Here is a 26216-nt window from a genome sequence, read left to right as displayed (position 1 = left end):
CACTCAGCTCAGCTGTTCTTGTCACATTGCGAGTATTTTTGACCAGAGACTGACAAAACTGTTTATTTTCGCAACAAGCAAGCGGGGAAATCAATTTGGGTAAGCTTTCAACACACATAAATCGATAATATGCCGTTAGGAACTGTGTCTTGGTTGGCTGTCTGGTGGCGCAGGCATCACCACAGCCACCTAGCTAACGTTAACTGTCAGTGCTGGCGTGTCAAATGATCTAACGTTAACCCCATACGCTAATATATAGATAGCTTTGTAATAAATGGTTTGTGGTCATATGTTGTTACATGAAACATCCTCTTGTGAGAGTGTATTTATTGGGGGAATGTATCCCGTCTTCTGTGTGTACGTAACGTTAGCCCTGAAACGTCCCGCTCGCACCTGTATGGTGAAACCGTTATTCCAAACCCCGTTCAAAAATTTTGGCATTTTAATGTTGCTTTGATTATCGGCAAAGTTACATACCTGGTAGACCACAGAACATGACTTAAGACCTTTTAATGAATCTTTAGGATCTTATGGGAAAAAGGGGCATATAGGCCATCCACCCAGTAGTTCTTATTTCATTAAAATGTTAATTTGATAACTGATTCACACTTGTCGCTATCGCCCACCACGGTCTCTCTTGTTAGAATAAGTTGGAATGACAGACGAACCAGTTATGAAAATTAAAATTCTATTGAAATAAGTGCTGCTTGATGGGTTGGACATAAGCCGAACTGAAGACTGGCTTCTAACTATTTGTAAACGGTCTCTGAAGTCATGTTCAACCTGGTATGTAGACTACATTTGCCTTTAAGGACACATTAAATTGGCATATTATTGAAAGGACTTTGGCTTTACGTTCTCGAGACCTCTCCAGACCTCGAGAAAACTCACAGGCAATGACAGTTATTCCATAGTCCTACCACTGCAACAGTTTTTCGTCTATTTTTCACAGTGGGGCCCATACTGTATCTGTGTGTCTGTGTGTTCAACAAGCTGCCATGGCCTCAGCCGGGGCCCCGGTGCTGGGGGCCGCTCAGTTCGCCACCAAGGTGGAGCTGACCATCTCCTGTGAAAACCTCCTGGACATGGACGTCTTCTCTAAGTCTGACCCTCTGTGTGCCTTGTACATCAACAGCTCAGGCTCCCAGTGGTATGAGGTCTGTAGCAGGGTGTGGCAGAAAAAAGGTTAAAAAGCTTTTTGTTGCTCAGGTTCAGTAAGCACAGCCATAATGACTGTAACCCATAGGGCAACTGTGTACATTTTTACTGACTGCAAGGTAAATCACAAACTGGTTGACTTAATTTCTGCATGGAATTAAGCACAGTAGTGAATGATGTTCCATGTTATATATATTCCACATGTGTATATGGTTTGTAATTTATCCTGAGTCATCTTATATTATCTTGTATTATGTGTCCTCTTTGTGACCCAGTTTGGCCGCACAGAGATGATCCTGAACTGCCTGAACCCAAAGTTTGCCAAGAAGTTTGTCATCGACTATTATTTCGAGATGGTGCAGAGGCTGAAGTTCTGCGTGTACGACATTGACAACAACACCTACGACCTGAGTGATGATGATTTTCTGGGGGAGCTGGAATGTACCTTGGGCCAGGTGAACTTTACCTTTTCACACCTTAAATAGCTGTCATTGAACAATTGTCATGACATTTCAGTTATAATAGTCCATTCGATACTTTTTTAACGTTGCTCACACACTTCCTTGTTTATTTGGCTCGCTGCCGGTCTTCTGCCGTGTTCACGTCAAAGCGGAAGAAGCAGAAGGATGGGATTTTGTTGCTTCAGTTTGAAAGCATTCTTTGTGTTTTACTTGTTGGAACACCCACATCCAAAATAATGTCTATTTTGAATTTAAAATCAGCCATAAACAAACTACAGCAGATATTTCTTGCTTTACGTAAGCACAGTTGATTTTATTAGTGTGAATATAACTGATCATTTTGATTTTTAACACCTTGGACTGACGACATTGGTGGATTTGCTGCTATGTTTAACTGCTTGTGTTGACACATTTCTGCTGTTTATGATGCCAGGTGGGAGATATTGGCGCCTGCAAAAAAATCACGTATATCCTACCTGCAATTACCATTCATATTTAGTCATATTTACTCATATGAGTTTTGTGTCCAGATTGTGTCCAGTAAGCAGATGACTCGATCTCTGTTGCTGAAGAACAAGAGGCCCGCAGGACATGGGACCATCACAGTGAGTGGAGTCCTCGATGGCGTATTTAACCTACAGACACAAATGAAAAAAATGAATTATAATTTTTATTAATTTTCGAAAGAGTTACAAATGCTTTATGCAAATAATAAAATAATAAGAAAAAACACAATGAAAATAAATAATTTACATGAAAGCTGTCTGTAAAAATGGGTTTTAAAGCTGCATTAGGCAACATTGGACGTTGGCGGCTGAAATAGAGGTCTTTGGGGGCCTCTACAGATGTGCGGAATAGAGCTGGTGAACACTATGGGGTGTGACTTCGATCAGAGAATCACTGAGGAGGAGCTGCAGTTTAGGGGTCTTTATTCAAGGGAAGAATGTGGTTATCTGTCATTGACACACAACTTCCCCGAAACGGAAGAAAGTAAATGCAGCTCCCTAGCAAACAGACCGGGACGGACTGGTCAGAACTGGAAACTCCGTTCCTCTTAAAGGGCCAGTGACCTAATACCGATAAACTCAAGTAGCGATACGATGGTACGATGTAGCCATGGGGTCGTACTGACAGGCAAGTACTCGGTAGAGGTTCCTCAAGTACCAGCGAGAGATAACTGAATTTGTTAAAGTTTGAAGGACTTCATGACCCAGAAGTCATGTAATTTGACATCAGTTAACTGCATACTCCTTGGACCTAAACGTGTTCCTCTTAGTGTCTGGTGCGGCTTTAAGATTGTTAATTTCTTCTTTTACAGATCTGCGCTGAAGAGATAACGGACACCAGAGTGGCACACTTTGAGGTGTCGGCCCGGAAACTGGACAAGAAGGTACTGAAGGCAGTGAGATCTCAATGTGGGGTTCTTGATCATTTGCATTGTCGTTTGATTTACGTTAAATAACTTGTTCAGTACTAATTGGACATCGCTTTTCAGTATCTGTGGTGGTCCGACCCCTTCCTGGAATTCTACAAGCAGACAGAAACGAGATGGCAGCTGGCCCACAGGACAGAGGTACAGACACCCACCAGCAGCTCACTCTGCCCCCATAGAATTATTATGGATGTTTGGCTCATCCCTGCCTGTCTCATGTAGGTGGTGAAGAACAACCTGAACCCCGTATGGAGACCCTTCAGGATCCCCCTGCGCTCTCTCTGCGGAGGAGAGGTGGAGAGACCTATAAAAGTACAACACACACACACTAATAATCTTTTCACTGTGCTTTATTTATTTATCCCAATTAACATGCCCTGTAAATTGCATTTCAATAACATAACCTGATCCCTTCAACGCCCACTGAAGAATGCTCTGAAGTGTGAAACAGTAGATTATTGTTTACTGCCTCTTCTGTTTTTTATTTTGTTTTTTTTTACCATGCCACTCTAACGTACTAATGAACTGAATTCACCTGATATTTTTGCAATTTTCTTTTCAACTTACAATACTCCCAAACCCGGCTGGAAAAGTGAGTTACCTCTCGCGATGTGTGTGTATATGCCCGATTCATGACGTCATCACGGGAAGGTGCGCATTTTTCTTTGCCCTACTTATTTGTCCTTTCAGCTGCTCTCATTGCACTTATTCAGTTTGAGTTTCCGCACTTTGATTGGTTGTCGATGGATGCCAAGTATGACTGTTTGGAATTTATTCTAGGGTTAGACCGATATATATTATTGGGCCAATATTTACCTTATATTAAAAATCGACTAGTAAATCTCGTCCAACTCTGATATGATGGAGAGTCCTCCCTGATCACAGCTAGCCTATTTATTTATTTGTTTATTTTTATATCAGATGGCTTATGCTTGTATCATCATGTGTAGGATTTGGGAGATGAATAGAGCCTTCCTTGAGATACAGAGAATATTTATATGTGTAATGGTGTGTACAAGCATATAATACTATGAAAAAAATATAGAGATAAGTTTGAAAATCAGGAAAGTGGTCCTGTGGAAAAAATGTTGGTATTTTGCCTTCAAAAACCTGTGTTGCTCTAACACCAATTTATTCATTCTATGTTGGTATTTAGTTGATTGTTTCTGATTTAAGGGACTCTTATTTTTTGGGGGGCTTTTATTTTGTTACCTGCTACAGAAAGTCTTTCTGTCCATCTGCAGGTTGACTGTTATGACCATCATGTCAGTGGCTCCCATGACCTTATTGGGAGCTTTAAGACCACACTCTCAGAGTTGCAGATGGGAACATACACGTCCCCGGTGAGACTGTGTGTGTGTGTGTGTGTGTGTGTGTGTGTGTGTGTGTGTGTGTGTGTGTGTGTGTGTTTACAGCCCAACTCTGCCATCATGATACCCGTCAACTATTACACCTCTATTTTATCTGGCATAAATGTGACCCCTGTTCTTCGTCTCAGGCTGAATTTCAATGCATCAACCCAAAAAAGTCAGAGAAGAAGAAAGGCTACAAGAACTCTGGGGTCATTTGCATCAAGCGGTGCCAGGTACTGATTCTCTTTATTAGGAAATTGAACCCATCTTATTTTGATGTCATTCTCTTTCTGTATTTTTTATCTGTTAATGAGCTATTACACTGGCACATCTTTTTGTTGTGTGAGTTTTAGACCATGCATTTAAAAGGAGGCTGCACAAGAAATAATTCTCATGTTGATTCTCATGTATGTTACTGCTCATAGCGAAACCTGTTGCAATTCTATACATTCTATATTATTTAACACAGCTTGCATGATGTTAACCCCTTCAGGTGGAGAAAGAGTTTACCTTCCTGGATTACATCATGGGGGGCTGTCAGCTCAACTTCACTGTGAGTTTGGGAATGTCAGACAGGCCATCATAAAAAAACAAGTGCCTGCACACGCACACACACACACACACACACACACACACACACACACACACACACACACACACACACACACACACACACACACACACACACCCTACAACCTTTCTGCATTCATGATTGATATACTGGTGTGTCTGTTTAAATCAGGGTGTCCACAGGTCCTTAAAAAGTTGTCAAATATTAGCTAAATTTAAGGCTCCTAAAAAGTATTAACATGTCTTAAATACATATAAATATATATTATTTTTTCACAAAGCAATGACAGGTTTCGTTGTGCTGCATGTCTGCTCTTAGATGAATCCAGAACAGGGTTACTAGTACAACATGCACTGTATCTGCTTTACTAAACACAACTAGACTTCATGTCCTTTAGCAATCAATTTGTTCTTTTTCTTATGTTGCCCATTTATAGTTTCAGAACTTTCATTAGACATGTTCAGTCAGAAATAGTCTGTTTTTACCAGCTTTGTTTTGGTTTTTAAAATGTTCTTAAAATCAATTCCAGGTAGCATTACTAAGGTCTTAAAAAGTGTTAAATTTGTCTTTCTGAGACTTGCAGACACCCTCTAAATACTGCTGTGTCTTCCATTTGCTTTTGATCACTGTCCAACTCCCTGTCTTGATCCATGTCCTCTGTCGGTCCGGGCCAGATCGCCATTGACTTCACAGGCTCCAACGGAGATCCTTCATCCCCCCGGTCCCTCCACTACATCAACCCTGAGGGCTACAATGAATACCTGGCAGCTATCTGGGCAGTGGGCAATGTCATCCAGGACTATGACAGGTAAACCCAGACACGGCCCCATCCTACATCATACCGCCATTCTCTACTTAACAACAAACCAGCTTTTCACACTATTGAAAGTTTGGAATTGTAAGTCCGTTTGGTAAAATGTTATATTTAGAAACAAAATGTGTTGGTATTGCTCTTTTGGCAAGTTTTAAGTTCCTGTAACTGCAGTTATTACCAATGGCATCTGTCACTTTAATCCAGTATGAATCTGCCATGTCTGGAAAGCATAATTACATTACAGGACCTCCCCCAGTAAAACTAATCCAGCTCAAATAGTGCTTTAGACATCTAGAGCAAAATTTTAAAAAAACACCACTCCTACTTCTTGGCTTCCTCCATTTCCTTCCTTAGCGCTTCTCATAATAGGACAGTCAGATGCTCTGTTTTCAATCTGCAGCGTTTAAAGTGAAAGCCAATTTAACCGTGATCTACTGACTAATGTGCTTTGGTTAATATGAGCTAATACCACACTTATACCTTTATGTTATCTGCCTTTCCTCTGCAGTAACAAAATGTTTCCTGCCTTTGGTTTTGGAGCCCAGATCCCTCCCACCTGGCAGGTACGGGAGTCTGGTGAACACATTGTCTGTTCCATTACAAGAGGAATACTTATGTCATTCCTATGTCGCAGGATAGCTCACTCTATATATGTGAACGGACTACTCACTTCTGTAGGTGACAACTACTGAAAAGAACGTTTCCCATTACATAGTTTGTGATACACTGGGTTTGTTTCCAGCAGGATTTTCTCCATATATTTTTACATTTTCCTGGTTGACAGCGTATTGCACTTTTGCAAAACTCATTTTGCAGATCATTTACCTTGAGATTCAGAGACGCTTTCTTTTGCCCATAAACTGTGTAGACAGTTTTCCCAATGGAGCAGCTTAGTCATTGGTGACATTGGTGCCGGAAAATCATATTTGTAGCTGCTGAATAACACTCTACACCTCTTGGACAAGAAAAACATTCAAGGACATAAGAGTAACATATGACAAAGTTGACAGTGGTTACCTGACTTGTTCCCTTTTGGAAATTTAAAATTGGTGTAAAAATATCTTAAGTTAATATCTAAAGCTTTCATTTCATGAAACATGTTTACAGGTTTCCCATGAGTTTCCTATCAATTTCAATCCAACAAATCCATTCTGCGCAGGTAAGTTAAATTTACTCCCAAAATTGTGTTTCGCTGTTAAAACTTGTCCAATATTGGTGCTTGGACACCGCTCTCGTGTGTATGTGTATGTACTGTATGTGTGTGTGTGTGTGTGTGTTGTAGGTATAGAGGGGGTGGTGACTGCCTACCAGAAGTGCCTACCCCAGGTGAAGCTCTACGGTCCCACCAACTTCGCCCCCATCATTAACCATGTAGCCTGCTTCGCCAAGCAAGCTCTCCGGCAGAATACGGCCTCGGTAAGTAGCGGACCCCTTTTCACAAAACAACAGTATCACACAAGTACTCATTGTGCAATTTTAGATAGAGCTGAGATCACATTCAAATAAAATACAAATTAATTAGGTCACAAACATGCCATGGGACTGGACGGCATCTGACCTGTGTCTTTTCTCCTCTTTCCCTCCATCCGCAGCAATACTTTGTCCTGCTCATGATCACAGACGGAGTGATCACAGACATGGACCAGACATGCACCGCCATCGTGGAGGCCTCCCGTCTGCCCATGTCCATCATCATAGTCGGCGTGGGCGGGGCGGACTTCGGCGCCATGGAGTTCCTCGACAGCGACGACCGGCTGCTGCGTTCACCGTGGGGCGACGTCGCCTCGCGAGACATCGTCCAGTTTGTGCCTTTCCGAACGTTCCAAGTAAACTAAAACTCAGTACTCAATATTTCAGAAACACAGATTACTCAGTTTTAAGCAAATATCTTAACGCTAATAATTCATTCTCATTGTGGAACAAAACTCCTGAAGTGCATTTTACTTTATTATCAAGCATTTCGCACTCCAATTTTGTGTTGGAGTACACTCTATGCCTTATCTGTCATTGCAGGGAAACAGTGTGGCTCTCGCCCAGAGTGTACTGGCAGAGTTGCCTGACCAAGTGGCCTCCTACTTCAACTCTTACAAACTGAAGCCTCCCAACCAATCCAGTCTTTCCGGCCCTTCCTAGAAAGGTAGGGTAAAACTTGCAAACAAATCCTAGTTTCCAAGTTTGTGGTTTGTTAATTCTATATTTGATATTCTGCACACCTTCTTAATGCTGTAACTCATACTTTCTTCATACTTTCCATCTGTACATTTCTACCTAACATATTCTAGTGTTGAAATTGTAGCGTTCTGTTTAAATATCCCCCATTTTGCTCTGTTCTTGTTAAATCCTTTTTTTCTTTGTTGTTTCCCATTATTACTATTTGCCGCTGCAATGACCCAATTTCCCCATGGGGATCATTAAAGCCTCAGCTTATGTCATTTTAATTCAAATCAACTGAGACAGCTTTGTGTATCTTTGTCATGCACTTTGCGGGGTGTTTTCTCTCTCCCTCCACAGAAGTGTCTGTGTCCTGCAGTGTGCCGGTGAAGGTTCTCGGTCAAGTGTCGGACAACCTGTGTCAACATCAACATCTTGACACTGAACTGACGCTGCTCCTCTTTCAGACCTCACTGATACACAAGGACTGGGTTTACCTCTGAGCTACAGACCTTCACTGTCTCACAGACGGGCCTTTCTTCCTAAAGGAGCCAAATCTCAGTGTTACTAGCATGGTCGCTCTCACTGTGGCTTGGACAGTGTTGGGCTTCGTACTCAAAGTAATGTGTTACTCATTACTCATTTGGAAAGTAAAATTACTTATTCCTCCCTGGGATCAGTAATTCGTTACACTACCTGTTATATTACTTTTCTGTCAGAATATTCTCTCTGAATTTAAGACCTCAGGATAAATTCTCTCTTCTGTTTATAGTCACAAAACAGCCTCGATGTCCATTGTTCTTGTCATGCTTTTGCTTGATAAAAGTGGGAATACTTCCACACAGAGAAAGTAAACCTTACTGCCATTTGTCATCTAACCCAGCTCAGTAAATTTGAGTGTAAAGTCGATGGTGACTAATAAAAAAGAAAAAGAATAAGGAGTGACGGTGGTGGGATATAGTTTTGATCTCACATTTAGAGGGGGGGATTTCACCCTGGTAAAAGTAATATAGTACTGTAATGTGTCAATGAGTAATGCCTTACCACACAGCACTGGTCTTGGAAAATTCAACCTCATTGCATGACTTTCAGTGATACACACAATCTCTTAACCAGACAATCCAATTCAATGGATCAATGAGTGTTTCAAATAAAGGTGAATGTCTGCATGCAAGTAATGAGGCTGCACTGAACTCATGACTGAAGCAAATTTTCTTTTTTGCAATTTAAATATTATTGTATGTGTGTTTGTGACCATTTTAAACAGAAAGAGCAAACCAACAGATGTAGCTATACAAGTGTTTGTTTCCTTATGTGTCTTTGCAAGCTTTATTGTTTTTTATGTATTTAATACTCCCTGTTGTCGACAAATAAAAAACGATCACAAAATGATGTGTGCCTTGCTTTCTAGCTCTAGCAGGCTATCGGGAGGCCCTGTAACAAGAAACAAGCGCACAAGGAACCGCCCATCCATAGCTAGCTTATCTGTCTTAACCTCCTCTTATTGCTAACATCAAAACAGCAGACACCACAAGGTAGGAATTCACAATGGAAAGGCCCAGTCGTGTTGGGACACTTTGGCATTTTCGCCACCAAGTATAGCAATAACTTCATCGGTTTCATTAGTGCTACATTACTGACATGGTATATTTTTATTCGTATAAAGCCATCGTGAGTTAACCATGCTAGGTACGAGCACACTCAGTACCGTTAAGATTACAGCTAGCCCCGCTACGTTGCGGCAGAACGTCACTATTACAAACTATTACGAAACGGACAATTAAATGTTCCATTGCTTATCTGTAAAAGTAAATGCCCGGTAGAACATTACTTATGAACGTGTATTAGTTACTAGTAGCCGCCCATCGATTCGGCATCTAGCCAATACACCAAGCGGCACTACTTCCAATTAACGTTAAATATAAACTTTTGGGTTGCCTGTACTCCCACAGTCTTCCACCGAACTCGTATTACCGTTAAACACGTGATGCAGCCAGCAGTGTGGACTAATGCCAAATACGAGAGATTTTACTGAAATAAAGTGCTGCTAGGTAGGTCATCTGTACCATCAGACAATACGAATCAGAAAATGTATTCAGTCGTGTTCTACCAGCGATATACTTTTACCGATAAGCAAGGCAACAACCAGATTTTTGAATGGAGTTTGGCGTGACTGTCTCTCCATATGAGAACGGCACGTATCCAGGGAAGATAACAGCCAAAATTAACTACAAGTATTAGCTACTGCTAAGCTCGTATGCAAACTCTAAATACAGGCATAAGTTGGACTGAACAAAACGTTTTCTGTAGCAAGGATGCAAATGCCTCCAGCTCAGTGTGTTATATCTCTATCAGTGGAAGCTATAGCTCAAAACTTGTCTGACAACTTCTATGTGTGTTTAAATAAAAAAATTCCCCCTCTGTTATTGTAGGTCTGCTTGTCTGTGTGTGTGACTGTTTTGTGTGTGTGAGTGTGTGTCCTACAGGCTGTCATGGCGGGAGTCGGGCCCCCAGTGCCGGGGCCGGGGGCCTCAAACTGTGTGACCAAGGTGGAGCTGAGCGTCTCCTGTGAGAAGCTGCTGGACATGGACGTGTTCTCTAAGTCCGACCCGCTGTGTGTGCTTCTCATGAGCAGCTCAGGGTCTCACTGGGCCGAGGTCAGTAGGTCAGAAGGTCACTCTGCTACACACACACTCAGCTATTCAGTGACACTTTAAATTGGAGGTGCAGCTGTGCCAGTAGACCGACCCAGGTTTTAAAGTGGGGCGTTCCGGCACCTTCGATTAATAAGTAAATAAATCTGATTGGCAGTTTCATACATAATAATGTCAAGCGAGTTCACAGGGCTGCCAACTCTCACGCATTGACATTTTGCACACGCTCTCACGCCACAAGTCCATTTTCTCACGCAGTGCAAAAAAACAAATTCATAACTGATAACGTCGCGGCGCTAAAAGAGACACTGACAGCGCACGGACAGACGAGACAGAGCAGCACCGTGCAGCAGAGAGTTATTCAGACCATCTGAATAGCGAGAAATATACACAAATCTATTATATTGCCATTTATTCCCATGCATGGTGCTCAGAGTAATGTCAGTCAGCGGCTCTTCTGCGTCTCTCCCTCTCCTCTCGCGCCGTGCGCACGCAGGCAGGAGTGAGAGTGAGTTAAATTAAGCCAAAGTGGTTACCTGTGTTGAACTGGTTTATTTTTTAGAAAATAAATACCGGATGAGGAGGGCACATCGTCTCATTTTTCCCTGTTCCAACTTTGTAGTAGAAAAATTTAAGCTTTTAGCCAAAAAAAGACCTATTTCCAGTGTTTCCCCTGCCTCTCTGTCTCTCTCCTCTGTTCCTCTGCCACAGCAGACTGCATTCAAACAAAATCCGGCAATGCGGCACCTTCCCGCAGGGTTGTGCGGAGGTGTGGGTGTGTTTATTTGTGCTTTAGAACATAACCGCTGTGAAACAATCAGAAAATAAAGTTGTATTCCTCTGATTCACCGGCTTTGTTCTCGCCAGCGTCGCTCTCTCTCTCTTCATTCACTCTCTAGCTCGCTCGACCACCGCTCTCTCTCTCTCTCGCTCTCGCTCGTGGAGCCGGGGAGGAGGGGCCAACTTTGAATGGTTTGTTTACAAACAGTAACCAACAATTGCTGCATAGTATGCCTTTAACGTTACTTATCAATGATAACTTCTGCAGTAACGTTATCTGTTTGCTGTCGTACATTGATAATGATAAATTGTGTTTGGACTAGTGGATAACTGCAGTGGATACACTTAACGTTAGTTAACGTTACTTACCTCAAACGATGTTGTGTCCTCAACAAAAGAAAAGGTGTCTCGAGTCGGATGCAGCCAGGAACGTTCCAGTGCGTATGTGTGTGAGCCGTGTGTGAGCGTGCGAGTTTACAGCAGCGGGGGAGGGGCTGACTGACTGGGAGTGAGAGCAAAACACAACGTTCGAGATCTTTTATGTTATTATGAGAAGTGAGGTCTGTAGCAGGGTGTGGCAGAAGAAGGGTTAAAAAGCCACTTTTTGTTGCTCAGGTTCAGTAAGCACAGCCATAATGACTGTAACCCATAGGGCAACTGTGTACATTTTTACTGACTGTAAGGTAAATCACAAACTGGTTGACTTAATTTCTGCATGGAATTAAGCACAGTAGTGAATGATGTTCCATGTTATATATATTCCACATGTGTATATGGTTTGTAATTTATCCTGAGTCATCTTATATTATCTTGTATTATGTGTCCTCTTTGTGACCCAGTTTGGCCGCACAGAGATGATCCTGAACTGCCTGAACCCAAAGTTTGCCAAGAAGTTTGTCATCGACTATTATTTCGAGATGGTGCAGAGGCTGAAGTTCTGCGTGTACGACATTGACAACAACACCTACGACCTGAGTGATGATGATTTTCTGGGGGAGCTGGAATGTACCTTGGGCCAGGTGAACTTTACCTTTTCACACCTTAAATAGCTGTCATTGAACAATTGTCATGACATTTCAGTTATAATAGTCCATTCGATACTTTTTTAACGTTGCTCACACACTTCCTTGTTTATTTGGCTCGCTGCCGGTCTTCTGCCGTGTTCACGTCAAAGCGGAAGAAGCAGAAGGATGGGATTTTGTTGCTTCAGTTTGAAAGCATTCTTTGTGTTTTACTTGTTGGAACACCCACATCCAAAATAATGTCTATTTTGAATTTAAAATCAGCCATAAACAAACTACAGCAGATATTTCTTGCTTTACGTAAGCACAGTTGATTTTATTAGTGTGAATATAACTGATCATTTTGATTTTTAACACCTTGGACTGACGACATTGGTGGATTTGCTGCTATGTTTAACTGCTTGTGTTGACACATTTCTGCTGTTTATGATGCCAGGTGGGAGATATTGGCGCCTGCAAAAAAATCACGTATATCCTACCTGCAATTACCATTCATATTTAGTCATATTTACTCATATGAGTTTTGTGTCCAGATTGTGTCCAGTAAGCAGATGACTCGATCTCTGTTGCTGAAGAACAAGAGGCCCGCAGGACATGGGACCATCACAGTGAGTGGAGTCCTCGATGGCGTATTTAACCTACAGACACAAATGATTACAATAAATAATAATTTTAATTGTAATCATTTTCGAAAGAGTTACAAATGCTTTTTGCAAATAATAAAATAATAAGAAACAAAACACAATGAAAATAAACAAATAAAAATAAAGTCAAAATAATTTACATGAAAGCCGTCTGTAAAAATGGGTTTTAAAGCTGCATTAGGCAACTTTGGACGTTGGCGGCTGAAATAGAGGTCTTTGGGGGCCTCTACAGATGTGCGGAATAGAGCTGGTGAACACTATGGGGTGTGACTTCGATCAGAGAATCACTGAGGAGGAGCTTCAGTTTAGGGGTCTTTATTCAAGGGAAGAATGTGGTTATCTGTCATTGACACACAACTTCCCCGAAACGGAAGAAAGTAAATGCAGCTCCCTAGCAAACAGACCGGGACGGACTGGTCAGAACTGGAAACTCCGTTCCTCTTAAAGGGCCAGTGACCTAATACCGATAAACTCAAGTAGCGATACGATGGTACGATGTAGCCAAGGGGGTCGTACTGACAGGCAAGTACTCGGTAGAGGTTCCTCATGGTAGGTACTGAGGTCTCCACAGGGCGATGCTTGTACCCCAAGGAGTCGCTGAGGCAGTTCCAGCGTAGGCCCAGGGTAGGCTCCTGAAGGTCGCTACTGCTCTTGGAGAGCCACAGTTCGTTGCTTTCAGAGTGGGCCTCAGGTGGGAGGTGCTCGATGACAGTGGGCATGTTGCTTGCCCACTGGCGGACCTCGAAACCTCCGGTCTGTAGGTGCCGGCGGAGGTCGTCGACGAGACGCTTGGCCTCTTCAGCGGAGTATGTGCTGTGCAGACAGTTGTCGACATAGAAGGACTGCTCGACTGTCTCTGTCAAGGCAGGATTTCCCTCTACACTGTCTTGGATGTGTCGCTGGAGGGCGTAGATGGCGCAGCAGGGACTACATGTCGTCCCGAAGGGAAGTACCTGCCACTCATAAATGCTCGGCTCCTGCTCTCTCTCCATGTTCCTCCAGACGAAGCGTTGCACTGGCTTGTCAGTGGGCAGCAGGCGGATCTGGTGAAACATGCCCTTAATATCACCACTCACTGCCACGGAGTGTTGGCGGAACCTGATGAGGACACCGAGTAGGGTAGGCCCGAGTGCAGGTCCAGGGAGCAGAAGGTTGTTTAAGGACAGGCCTTGGTGCTGAAACGAACAGTTAAATACAATCCTGTCCTTTCCGTTATGGCTCACCATATGGTGTGGAATGTACCAGGATTCTGCAGATTGGTCAGCTTCTTCAGGAGGTATCTTTGCCACGTAGCCGGCCTTCTCCAGTTTCCGTATCCCGTTGCAGTAGACCTCTGCTCGCCTAGGGTCCTTGGCAAGTCTTCTCTCTGTGCTGCAGAGGCACGGCAGCACAGCTTCCTTCGGGGCAGCGAAGTGGGGTAGCATTCGCTCGCCGAAGCAGGGGGGTAGCGTAGCGCTGGACTCCATCGACCTCGACCCTGGTGGTGGATACTTGGAGCATGGCCATTAGCCTGGTACGACCATCCTGATCACGTGACCTCACATTCTGTTTTGCTCCACGGACCAGTCTGGACTTCTAGCCGCCCACATTGATTTCAGTGGGCGGGAGTACTTGCCTTGACAGACAGACTCCTTCGGCCAATCAGCAAATCCAAATTCAAATCCAGTCGGAAGAACGGCGAAAACGTCTTTTCCGCCGAGGAACACCGCTAGTGCATACTCTTGTTCATGTTTAATTGTTGTTATTGAGTCTATTTCTGCAATAACTGCACTTATGGCTGTGTTTACTCTACTAACGTTAACGTTACCGCTCGTTGCTTCGGGAGACGCCATTCACGTCATCAACTACGACGCAGTCCCTGATTGGCCCAGTTATGTCATCAACTACGACGCAGTCCCTGATTGGCCCAGTTACATTGTAATTTCAGGAAATCGATGTGGGCGGCTAGAAGTCCAGACTGATCCATGGAGCGAAACAGAATGTGAGGTCACGTGATCAGGATGGTCTTACCAGGCTACATGGCCATGGCTTGCTGGTCCTGCTTGGAGCGGGTGGCTGCCTTCTTGCTTGTGTAGGGAAGAGTGTCGACTTGCCAGAGGCGCTCAGCGTTCCTGAAGAGCTTGGTGGCAGGGGAGACAGTGGAGATGCAGAGGCACTGTGAAAAAGACGTTGTCTGGGCAAGGCTGGTAGGACCCTGGAGTGACCAACCTAGTCAGGTGCAGACGCCGATAGGACCACCTGGCGGGCCTGCACGTACTGGCCGTACAGGGATCAGGAGGTGTGGCATATCTGAACCAATCAGAAGCAGCGGCTGGGCGTGGTCGACTGGCAGTAAGGGCAGGCCGCGGAGGTGCTCGTAGCGTTTCTGCAGTGCAGCCACTGGGTAGGAGTGTTCGGCAAGACTCAGGCCTTCAGCAGTGAAGGCCTGGTGGATCCGGTACTTCTGGGAGGGCGTACACAATGGAGAAACGTCAAAGGAGACGGAGCTGCCCTGGAGCTGTTCGACGTTTTGCTGAACTGTCTGTAGATGGAGAGTCTCTGGCTGTCTGGGGAGGTTCAAGTGCTGCACGGCTTGAGGGAGAATGATAGGCTTGGTCCCCGTTTCTCAAGATGACCTTGACGACCTTTAACATCACTTTTTGCGGCCGATTGGGCCGGTCGAGGTAGACCCTGATGGGTGGTGTAGTCACCATGTTGACACTGGTTTGGGTCTGCTGGACGGAGTCGTGCAAGATGGTGAGGTGTTGCTCTTTGCATGTCCTGCAGGGGCACTTCAGAGTACAGGCTTCAGCGGTGTGGTTGCGGCCACACTTCCAGCACTGTTTCCCATCTCGGATCCACTTCACAACTTGGCTGGTGGACAACTTCTTGAAGTCATCACAGGTAGGAAGTGCTCTTTGTTGTCACAATGGGGACAATACAGCTTGGACTTGAGGGCGGTCCTGGAACGAGCAGGCTCTGAAGTGCTAGCGACTTCCCCAGCGTTGAGAAGGATGGTCGTGGTCTTCTCCTTATAATGAGTGACACGTTGATCCTTCTTGGTAGGCTTGGGTGCATCACACTGATAGAGTGCTGCAGCTTGGCTTGAGAGGCGCTTAGCTTGTGACTTCATCTGAAGCCAGGCTGCCAGGTCAGGCAGGGTGTAGGTCATGTCTGACCCTGTCCGGAGAACGCCGCGGCTCAGACAGTATTCGATGAATCCGTCCCTGAATGACGGAGGCATCTTGCTTAGGAGCCAGTCGACGTGGGATCCACATCTCAACTCGTACCCATTTGGTCCGTCAAGCGTCCCGAGCAGTGGTTGCGTTAGACTTTCTCGTTGTCCGTCATTTTGACGGACAGGGTCGTAAAAATTCCGTCATAATCTATTATTACCCGTCATTTTAATTTTAATTTTTTTTAATGATAATGAGACATAGCCTATTTAATAGCATTTAATTTTCAAAAACAATCGATCACAATAACATTTAATATACAGAAGAACAAACTTAGATTATGCATTTATCATAGGCTATTATAAAGCAAGGAATCTCTGTCTGTCCTTCGCATATCTCGAGAACCGTTCGTCCGATCTACTTCACACTTGGCGGGTGTATTGCTGGGGACCCAAGGACGTGCAGTGTCGGATTTGGTGCAATTTGGACACGCGACACGTTCAATATTAATAAACATTGAATAAACAAGCGAACAGCACTCTGTGCAGCAGCGGCACGAACAGGCACTGCACTAGTAAGAAAGAAAAGATGAACAAACGGAGACACCGACCGTCCTAAACAGGCAAATATGAACGATGCAATTTTACAGAATTAGACAATTACAATTAAAATATGAACCATTTACAAGAAATTAAATTGAACTCAATTGACCTGCTGTAGCCTAGCCAGAACTCAAACCTTCCTCCTGGTCCGCATGGACTTAAACTGGGTGCTCGCTTGAACGTAATCAAACGCATCAAGGGAGATTGCTGCAGAGGCGATTGTCATTAGGTTTTGCGTCTTTGCCTCGGACAGACGGTTTGTCATGGCCGTTTTAATTTTGTTCTGAAGGCTGAACCCGCGCTCTGCTGCCACACTGGAGACTGGAATTACCAGCGCCACTTCAGCCAGAGTTTTGAAGTCGGGGAACATTTCTCCCAGGGAAGTGATCAGAAGTCGGCAAGACTCTCTGAACGTGGGATTTCCCGGTCCTGCAAGCACTCGCTTCACCGGGAGGAAATCCCGCAGCGTGCGCTCCTTCTACAGTAAACAATAGCTAATTAATATGCACACTCGCCACCAACTGGACAGGGGGGTCTACTACAGGTGATCTACATGTGGTTATTGACAGTGTTGCGTGTGAATTACTTAACGTTAGGGTAGATCGCCCTCTGTGTAATCTGTCAAAATGACGGACGGCCTTCAGATTTTTCTGTCATTGTTAAAAAAATTCAGTTAATGCGACCCCTGGTCCCGAGCATGCCCACCAGAGACTGGATGGACAGGGCGAAGGAGTCAAAGGCTTTGGAGTCACCAAACTTGATGGCAGGCGAGTTGAGGATGGCACCTAGCTCTGACTGGACGAGCTGCCGGGGTTGACCGTACTTGTCCTGCAGGGCTTGCAATGCAGCGGTGTACGGCCGAAGGTCATACATGTAGGCTTTAGTCAGGTGGAGGGCACTGGGAAGCTTCAAGTGGCCGAGGAGCACTTGGTACTTATACTGTTTGCTCAGGTGCCCATGACTGCCCATCAGGTTATCCAAGGCCATCTTGAGAAGAGCAAAGTCGCTTTCACGGTCACACTCGAAGACTGGCAGCATTGGCTGGGGGATGCCGTAAGACGAGGCAATCAGCGTCTCTGAGCCTGGATGCTGGGGATGCCCTAGTGTAATCGTCGGCGGGATAGGAGCCATGTAGCGTGCAGCGGAACTCAAGTGGTGGTGTGGTTGAGCAGCGGTAGAGGTGGTCACTCTGTAGGTAGGAGTCTGTACTGCAGTGGGTCCTGCGGCGTGATACTGCTGGGTCTGGATACCGGGTGTAGCCACAGAGGCTTGGTGTGACCTCGCAGGAAGCTCGGTGTGAGCAGGCACGATAGGAGCAGGGTACGACAATGCAGGGGCTGCAGCAGAGAGAGACATCCTGGCGGGTACACCGCTGAAGTGACGATGGCGGGGTGAGCCAGCAGGGGGTGCATGTTCTGCAGTGCAGTAGGACACTCTAAGGGAGGCAACTGGAGTGATCTTCCCTCATGAGAAGACCTGGGCAAAGGAGCCACTGCAAGGTGCTGAAACCCAGGTGGAGGATAGGGCAGTTCAGATAATGCTGGAGGCACGGGAGGGTGTGCAGAGTGTAGATGAGGGATGGAGTGACAACGGCGGGGTGAGATGGCAGGGGCGTTGGCCGGTGGAGCACTCATCGTCGGTAGGGGGCAGAAGCTCCTTGGAGACGATGCACCACTACGTGGTCCCTCCCTCTCCGGCTCTTGAAGGAGTGAGGTGACCAGCTTGGCTACCTGAAGTTCTTTCTCCTTCTTCTTCAGTCGCCTCTGCCTGTCAAGACGTTTGGCGATAGCTTCCCGTGCTCCTTGTGCCTCCTGCTGTAGGTGTTGTGCTTCCCGGGCCTGGGTGTCGAGGCGCTGACACTCCAGATCAGCGTTGCAGTCTTCTAGGACCTGGCGCTGTAACTCCTCGAGCTCCAGGCGGTGGATGCTCTCCTGAAGGATAACTTCCTGGACCGGTGACAGAGCATGTCGGGGGTGTACACCCACAGATGAACGAAGGGAGCCAACTCCGGACCTGAAGGTGGACCTGGGAATCGACTGGCGTGAGGACCCACTTCCCTCAGATGGAGCCCTTACCTCGCTAGCCTGGCGTCCGGATGAGGGCGACTGATGTGGGTGCTCGCTCCTCACAGATGTGGCCCTCGTCTCGCTAGCCCGTCATCCTGGTGCGTGGGATAGAGCCTTTGGAGGTTCATCTTGTGCTTGAGGTTCATAGCCCACCTCGAAGTCGCTTAAGTGGCGTGGAAGGTGTCGCTCTCTGCGGGAACGAACGGATGTCTCTGTGACGTCCTGGTCTGTTGGATCCATAGCATCTTGGAGGAGCTCCAACTGGCTCGAAGGACCAATGTGATAGAGGTCTTTGGGGGCCTCTACAGATGTGCGGAATAGAGCTGGTGAACACTATGGGGTGTGACTCCGATCAGAGAATCACTGAGGAGGAGCTGCAGTTTAGGGGTCTTTATTCAAGGGAAGAATGTGGTTATCTGTCATTGACACACAACTTCCCCGAAACGGAAGAAAGTAAATGCAGCTCCCTAGCAAACAGACCGGGATGGACTGGTCAGAGTTGGAAACTCCGTTCCTCTTAAAGGGCCAGTGACCTAATACCGATAAACTCAAGTACATGTACAATACTAGTAATACTAGCTGGAGCATGTTATAGTATCCAAACAATGATGTTGCCAATAGCATTAATGATTGCATTAACAAAGATCTTATATCTTGCCAAAGAATAAGAAATGATGTGGGCAAATGAATAGTGTGGGCAACTGCAAATAGGCTCCCAATTGTCCTCTAAAGGACAGAGACAATTACCGACAACTAAAACACAAGGAGCCAAAGAAACTAGACTCTCTTAACAAGGGCTTTCCTACAGCGGCCCTAAGTGCCAGCAAGAGATAACTGAATTTTTTAAAGTTTGAAGGACTTCATGACCCAGAAGTCATGTAATTTGACATCAGTTAACTGCATACTCCTTGGACCTAAACGTGTTCCTCTTAGTGTCTGGTGTGGCTTTAAGATTGTTAATTTCTTCTTTTACAGATCTGCGCTGAAGAGATAACGGACACCAGAGTGGCACACTTTGAGGTGTCGGCCCGGAAACTGGACAAGAAGGTACTGAAGGCAGTGAGATCTCAATGTGGGGTTCTTGATCATTTGCATTGTCGTTTGATTTACGTTAAATAACTTGTTCAGTACTAATTGGACATCGCTTTTCAGTATCTGTGGTGGTCCGACCCCTTCCTGGAATTCTACAAGCAGACAGAAACGAGATGGCAGCTGGCCCACAGGACAGAGGTACAGACACCCACCAGCAGCTCACTCTGCCCCCATAGAATTATTATGGATGTTTGGCTCATCCCTGCCTGTCTCATGTAGGTGGTGAAGAACAACCTGAACCCCGTATGGAGACCCTTCAGGATCCCCCTGCGCTCTCTCTGCGGAGGAGAGGTGGAGAGACCTATAAAAGTACAACACACACACACTAATAATCTTTTCACTGTGCTTTATTTATTTATCCCAATTAACATGCCCTGTAAATTGCATTTCAATAACATAACCTGATCCCTTCAACGCCCACTGAAGAATGCTCTGAAGTGTGAAACAGTAGATTATTGTTTACTGCCTCTTCTGTTTTTTATTTTGTTTTTTTTTACCATGCCACTCTAACGTACTAATGAACTGAATTCACCTGATATTTTTGCAATTTTCTTTTCAACTTACAATACTCCCAAACCCGGCTGGAAAAGTGAGTTACCTCTCGCGATGTGTGTGTATATGCCCGATTCATGACGTCATCACGGGAAGGTGCGCATTTTTCTTTGCCCTACTTATTTGTCCTTTCAGCTGCTCTCATTGCACTTATTCAGTTTGAGTTTCCGCACTTTGATTGGTTGTCGATGGATGCCAAGTATGACTGTTTGGAATTTATTCTAGGGTTAGACCGATATATATTATTGGGCCAATATTTACCTTATATTAAAAATCGACTAGTAAATCTCGTCCAACTCTGATATGATGGAGAGTCCTCCCTGATCACAGCTAGCCTATTTATTTATTTGTTTATTTTTATATCAGATGGCTTATGCTTGTATCATCATGTGTAGGATTTGGGAGATGAATAGAGCCTTCCTTGAGATACAGAGAATATTTATATGTGTAATGGTGTGTACAAGCATATAATACTATGAAAAAAATATAGAGATAAGTTTGAAAATCAGGAAAGTGGTCCTGTGGAAAAAATGTTGGTATTTTGCCTTCAAAAACCTGTGTTGCTCTAACACCAATTTATTCATTCTATGTTGGTATTTAGTTGATTGTTTCTGATTTAAGGGACTCTTATTTTTTGGGGGGCTTTTATTTTGTTACCTGCTACAGAAAGTCTTTCTGTCCGTCTGCAGGTTGACTGTTATGACCATCATGTCAGTGGCTCCCATGACCTTATTGGGAGCTTTAAGACCACACTCTCAGAGTTGCAGATGGGAACATACACGTCCCCGGTGAGACTGTGTGTGTGTGTGTGTGTGTGTGTGTGTGTGTGTGTGTTTACAGCCCAACTCTGCCATCATGATACCCGTCAACTATTACACCTCTATTTTATCTGGCATAAATGTGACCCCTGTTCTTCGTCTCAGGCTGAATTTCAATGCATCAACCCAAAAAAGTCAGAGAAGAAGAAAGGCTACAAGAACTCTGGGGTCATTTGCATCAAGCGGTGCCAGGTACTGATTCTCTTTATTAGGAAATTGAACCCATCTTATTTTGATGTCATTCTCTTTCTGTATTTTTTATCTGTTAATGAGCTATTACACTGGCACATCTTTTTGTTGTGTGAGTTTTAGACCATGCATTTAAAAGGAGGCTGCACAAGAAATAATTCTCATGTTGATTCTCATGTATGTTACTGCTCATAGCGAAACCTGTTGCAATTCTATACATTCTATATTATTTAACACAGCTTGCATGATGTTAACCCCTTCAGGTGGAGAAAGAGTTTACCTTCCTGGATTACATCATGGGGGGCTGTCAGCTCAACTTCACTGTGAGTTTGGGAATGTCAGACAGGCCATCATAAAAAAACAAGTGCCTGCACACGCACGCACACACACACGCGCACACACACACACACACACACACCCTACAACCTTTCTGCATTCATGATTGATATACTGGTGTGTCTGTTTAAATCAGGGTGTTCACAGGTCCTTAAAAAGTTGTCAAATATTAGCTAAATTTAAGGCTCCTAAAAAGTATTAACATGTCTTAAATACATATAAATATATATTATTTTTTCACAAAGCAATGACAGGTTTCTTTGTGCTGCATGTCTGCTCTTAGATGAATCCAGAACAGGGTTACTAGTACAACATGCACTGTATCTGCTTTACTAAACACAACTAGACTTCATGTCCTTTAGCAATCAATTTGTTCTTTTTCTTATGTTGCCCATTTATAGTTTCAGAACTTTCATTAGACATGTTCAGTCAGAAATAGTCTGTTTTTACCAGCTTTGTTTTGGTTTTTAAAATGTTCTTAAAATCAATTCCAGGTAGCATTACTAAGGTCTTAAAAAGTGTTAAATTTGTCTTTCTGAGACTTGCAGACACCCTCTAAATACTGCTGTGTCTTCCATTTGCTTTTGATCACTGTCCAACTCCCTGTCTTGATCCATGTCCTCTGTCGGTCCGGGCCAGATCGCCATTGACTTCACAGGCTCCAACGGAGATCCTTCATCCCCCCGGTCCCTCCACTACATCAACCCTGAGGGCTACAATGAATACCTGGCAGCTATCTGGGCAGTGGGCAATGTCATCCAGGACTATGACAGGTAAACCCAGACACGGCCCCATCCTACATCATACCGCCATTCTCTACTTAACAACAAACCAGCTTTTCACACTATTGAAAGTTTGGAATTGTAAGTCCGTTTGGTAAAATGTTATATTTAGAAACAAAATGTGTTGGTATTGCTCTTTTGGCAAGTTTTAAGTTCCTGTAACTGCAGTTATTACCAATGGCATCTGTCACTTTAATCCAGTATGAATCTGCCATGTCTGGAAAGCATAATTACATTACAGGACCTCCCCCAGTAAAACTAATCCAGCTCAAATAGTGCTTTAGACATCTAGAGCAAAATTTTAAAAAAAACACCACTCCTACTTCTTGGCTTCCTCCATTTCCTTCCTTAGCGCTTCTCATAATAGGGCAGTCAGATGCTCTGTTTTCAATCTGCAGCGTTTAAAGTGAAAGCCAATTTAACCGTGATCTACTGACTAATGTGCTTTGGTTAATATGAGCTAATACCACACTTATACCTTTATGTTATCTGCCTTTCCTCTGCAGTAACAAGATGTTTCCTGCCTTTGGTTTTGGAGCCCAGATCCCTCCCACCTGGCAGGTACGGGAGTCTGGTGAACACATTGTCTGTTCCATTACAAGAGGAATACTTATGTCATTCCTATGTCGCAGGATAGCTCACTCTATATATGTGAACGGACTACTCACTTCTGTAGGTGACAACTACTGAAAAGAACGTTTCCCATTACATAGTTTGTGATTTTCCTGGTTGACAGCGTATTGCACTTTTGCAAAACTCATTTTGCAGATCATTTACCTTGAGATTCAGAGACGCTTTCTTTTGCCCATAAACTGTGTAGACAGTTTTCCCAATGGAGCAGCTTAGTCATTGGTGACATTGGTGCCGGAAAATCATATTTGTAGCTGCTGAATAACACTCTACACCTCTTGGACAAGAAAAACATTCAAGGACATAAGAGTAACATATGACAAAGTTGACAGTGGTTACCTGACTTGTTCCCTTTTGGAAATTTAAAATTGGTGTAAAAATATCTTAAGTTAATATCTAAAGCTTTCATTTCATGAAACATGTTTACAGGTTTCCCATGAGTTTCCTATCAATTTCAATCCAACAAATCCATTCTGCGCAGGTAAGTTAAATTTACTCCCAAAATTGTGTTTCGCTGTTAAAACTTGTCCAATATTGGTGCTTGGACACCGCTCTCGTGTGTATGTGTATGTACTGTATGTGTGTGTGTGTGTGTGTGTTGTAGGTATAGAGGGGGTGGTGACTGCCTACCAGAAGTGCCTACCCCAGGTGAAGCTCTACGGTCCCACCAACTTCGCCCCCATCATTAACCATGTAGCCTGCTTCGCCAAGCAAGCTCTCCGGCAGAATACGGCCTCGGTAAGTAGCGGACCCCTTTTCACAAAACAACAGTATCACACAAGTACTCATTGTGCAATTTTAGATAGAGCTGAGATCACATTCAAATAAAATACAAATTAATTAGGTCACAAACATGCCATGGGACTGGACGGCATCTGACCTGTGTCTTTTCTCCTCTTTCCCTCCATCCGCAGCAATACTTTGTCCTGCTCATGATCACAGACGGAGTGATCACAGACATGGACCAGACATGCACCGCCATCGTGGAGGCCTCCCGTCTGCCCATGTCCATCATCATAGTCGGCGTGGGCGGGGCGGACTTCGGCGCCATGGATTTCCTCGACAGCGACGACCGGCTGCTGCGTTCACCGTGGGGCGACGTCGCCTCGCGAGACATCGTCCAGTTTGTGCCTTTCCGAACGTTCCAAGTAAACTAAAACTCAGTACTCAATATTTCAGAAACACAGATTACTCAGTTTTAAGCAAATATCTTAACGCTAATAATTCATTCTCATTGTGGAACAAAACTCCTGAAGTGCATTTTACTTTATTATCAAGCATTTCGCACTCCAATTTTGTGTTGGAGTACACTCTATGCCTTATCTGTCATTGCAGGGAAACAGTGTGGCTCTCGCCCAGAGTGTACTGGCAGAGTTGCCTGACCAAGTGGCCTCCTACTTCAACTCTTACAAACTGAAGCCTCCCAACCAATCCAGTCTTTCCGGCCCTTCCTAGAAAGGTAGGGTAAAACTTGCAAACAAATCCTAGTTTCCAAGTTTGTGGTTTGTTAATTCTATATTTGATATTCTGCACACCTTCTTAATGCTGTAACTCATACTTTCTTCATACTTTCCATCTGTACATTTCTACCTAACACATTCTAGTGTTGAAATTGTAGCGTTCTGTTTAAATATCCCCCATTTTGCTCTGTTCTTGTTAAATCCTTTTTTTCTTTGTTGTTTCCCATTATTACTATTTGCCGCTGCAATGACCCAATTTCCCCATGGGGATCATTAAAGCCTCAGCTTATGTCATTTTAATTCAAATCAACTGAGACAGCTTTGTGTATCTTTGTCATGCACTTTGCGGGGTGTTTTCTCTCTCCCTCCACAGAAGTGTCTGTGTCCTGCAGTGTGCCGGTGAAGGTTCTCGGTCAAGTGTCGGACAACCTGTGTCAACATCAACATCTTGACACTGAACTGACGCTGCTCCTCTTTCAGACCTCACTGATACACAAGGACTGGGTTTACCTCTGAGCTACAGACCTTCACTGTCTCACAGACGGGCCTTTCTTCCTAAAGGAGCCAAATCTCAGTGTTACTAGCATGGTCGCTCTCACTGTGGCTTGGACAGTGTTGGGCTTCGTACTCAAAGTAATGTGTTACTCATTACTCATTTGGAAAGTAAAATTACGTATTCCTCCCTGGGATCAGTAATTCGTTACACTACCTGTTATATTACTTTTCTGTCAGAATATTCTCTCTGAACTTAAGACCTCAAGATAAATTCTCCTGTTTATAGTCACAAAACAGCCTTGATGTCCATTGTTCTTGTCATGCTTTTGCTTGATAAAAGTGGGAATACTTCCACACAGAGAAAGTAAACCTTACTGCCATTTGTCATCTAACCCAGCTCAGTAAATTTGAGTGTAAAGTCGATGGTGACTAATAAAAAAGAAAAAGAATAAGGAGTGACGGTGGTGGGATATAGTTTTGATCTCACATTTAGAGGGGGGGATTTCACCCTGGTAAAAGTAATATAGTACTGTAATGTGTCAATGAGTAATGCCTTACCACACAGCACTGGTCTTGGAAAATTCAACCTCATTGCATGACTTTCAGTGATACACACAATCTCTTAACCAGACAATCCAATTCAATGGATCAATGAGTGTTTCAAATAAAGGTGAATGTCTGCATGCAAGTAATGAGGCTGCACTGAACTCATGACTGAAGCAAATTTTCTTTTTTGCAATTTAAATATTATTGTATGTGTGTTTGTGACCATTTTAAACAGAAAGAGCAAACCAACAGATGTAGCTATACAAGTTTTTGTTTCCTTATGTGTCTTTGCAAGCTTTATTGTTTTTTATGTATTTAATACTCCCTGTTGTCGACAAATAAAAAACGATCACAAAATGATGTGTGCCTTGCTTTCTAGCTCTAGCAGGCTATCGGGAGGCCCTGTAACAAGAAACAAGCGCACAAGGAACCGCCCATCCATAGCTAGCTTATC

At 44.2% G+C, this 26216-nt stretch overlaps 2 protein-coding genes across 3 annotated transcripts; both read left to right on the top strand.

Moving 5' to 3' along the window:
- The first annotated feature begins 20 nt into the window (after positions 1-20).
- Positions 21-9312, top strand: LOC139924359 (copine-3-like). 2 transcript variants are annotated; one of them, XM_078291270.1, is made up of 17 exons: positions 21-99; positions 994-1157; positions 1434-1613; positions 2150-2224; positions 2938-3009; positions 3115-3192; positions 3274-3363; positions 4296-4394; positions 4550-4636; positions 4897-4956; positions 5649-5782; positions 6297-6351; positions 6896-6947; positions 7071-7204; positions 7381-7614; positions 7802-7925; positions 8300-9312. In XM_078291270.1, the coding sequence occupies exons 2-16, from the start codon at positions 999-1001 to the stop codon at positions 7919-7921; spliced, it is 1629 nt and encodes a 542-aa protein (XP_078147396.1). In that variant the 5' UTR covers positions 21-99; positions 994-998; the 3' UTR covers positions 7922-7925; positions 8300-9312. The 2 variants fall into 2 exon arrangements, with proteins under 2 accessions (XP_078147396.1, XP_078147395.1); XM_078291269.1 differs by having other exon boundaries at positions 29-99; positions 953-1157.
- Positions 9313-9439: 127 nt separating this feature from the next.
- On the top strand, positions 9440-26103 carry LOC139909740 (copine-3-like). The gene is made up of 17 exons (XM_078291267.1): positions 9440-9474; positions 10372-10596; positions 12213-12392; positions 12929-13003; positions 19838-19909; positions 20015-20092; positions 20174-20263; positions 21196-21294; positions 21430-21516; positions 21777-21836; positions 22489-22622; positions 23138-23192; positions 23691-23742; positions 23866-23999; positions 24176-24409; positions 24597-24720; positions 25095-26103. The coding sequence occupies exons 2-16, from the start codon at positions 10432-10434 to the stop codon at positions 24714-24716; spliced, it is 1635 nt and encodes a 544-aa protein (XP_078147393.1). The 5' UTR covers positions 9440-9474; positions 10372-10431; the 3' UTR covers positions 24717-24720; positions 25095-26103.
- Positions 26104-26216: the final 113 nt, after the last annotated feature.

This window comes from Centroberyx gerrardi, chromosome 22 (assembly GCF_048128805.1).
Source record: "Centroberyx gerrardi isolate f3 chromosome 22, fCenGer3.hap1.cur.20231027, whole genome shotgun sequence".
NCBI lineage: Eukaryota > Metazoa > Chordata > Actinopteri > Beryciformes > Berycidae > Centroberyx > Centroberyx gerrardi.
Note: the sequence above shows the minus strand (reverse complement) of the source record. Positions and strands in the feature narration are given on the sequence as shown.

Excerpts from the sequence above, each read along its gene's own strand:
- LOC139924359 (XM_078291270.1), top strand. The coding sequence starts at position 999 with ATGGCCTCAGCCGGGGCCCCGGTGCTGGGGGCCGCTCAGTTCGCCACC. Across the intron at positions 3,364-4,295 it reads AGGTGGAGAGACCTATAAAA|GTTGACTGTTATGACCATCA; the intron begins GTACAACACACA and ends GTCCATCTGCAG. Across the intron at positions 7,615-7,801 it reads TGCCTTTCCGAACGTTCCAA|GGAAACAGTGTGGCTCTCGC; the intron begins GTAAACTAAAAC and ends CTGTCATTGCAG.
- LOC139909740 (XM_078291267.1), top strand. The coding sequence starts at position 10,432 with ATGGCGGGAGTCGGGCCCCCAGTGCCGGGGCCGGGGGCCTCAAACTGT. Across the intron at positions 23,743-23,865 it reads AACAAATCCATTCTGCGCAG|GTATAGAGGGGGTGGTGACT; the intron begins GTAAGTTAAATT and ends TGTGTGTTGTAG. Across the intron at positions 24,410-24,596 it reads TGCCTTTCCGAACGTTCCAA|GGAAACAGTGTGGCTCTCGC; the intron begins GTAAACTAAAAC and ends CTGTCATTGCAG.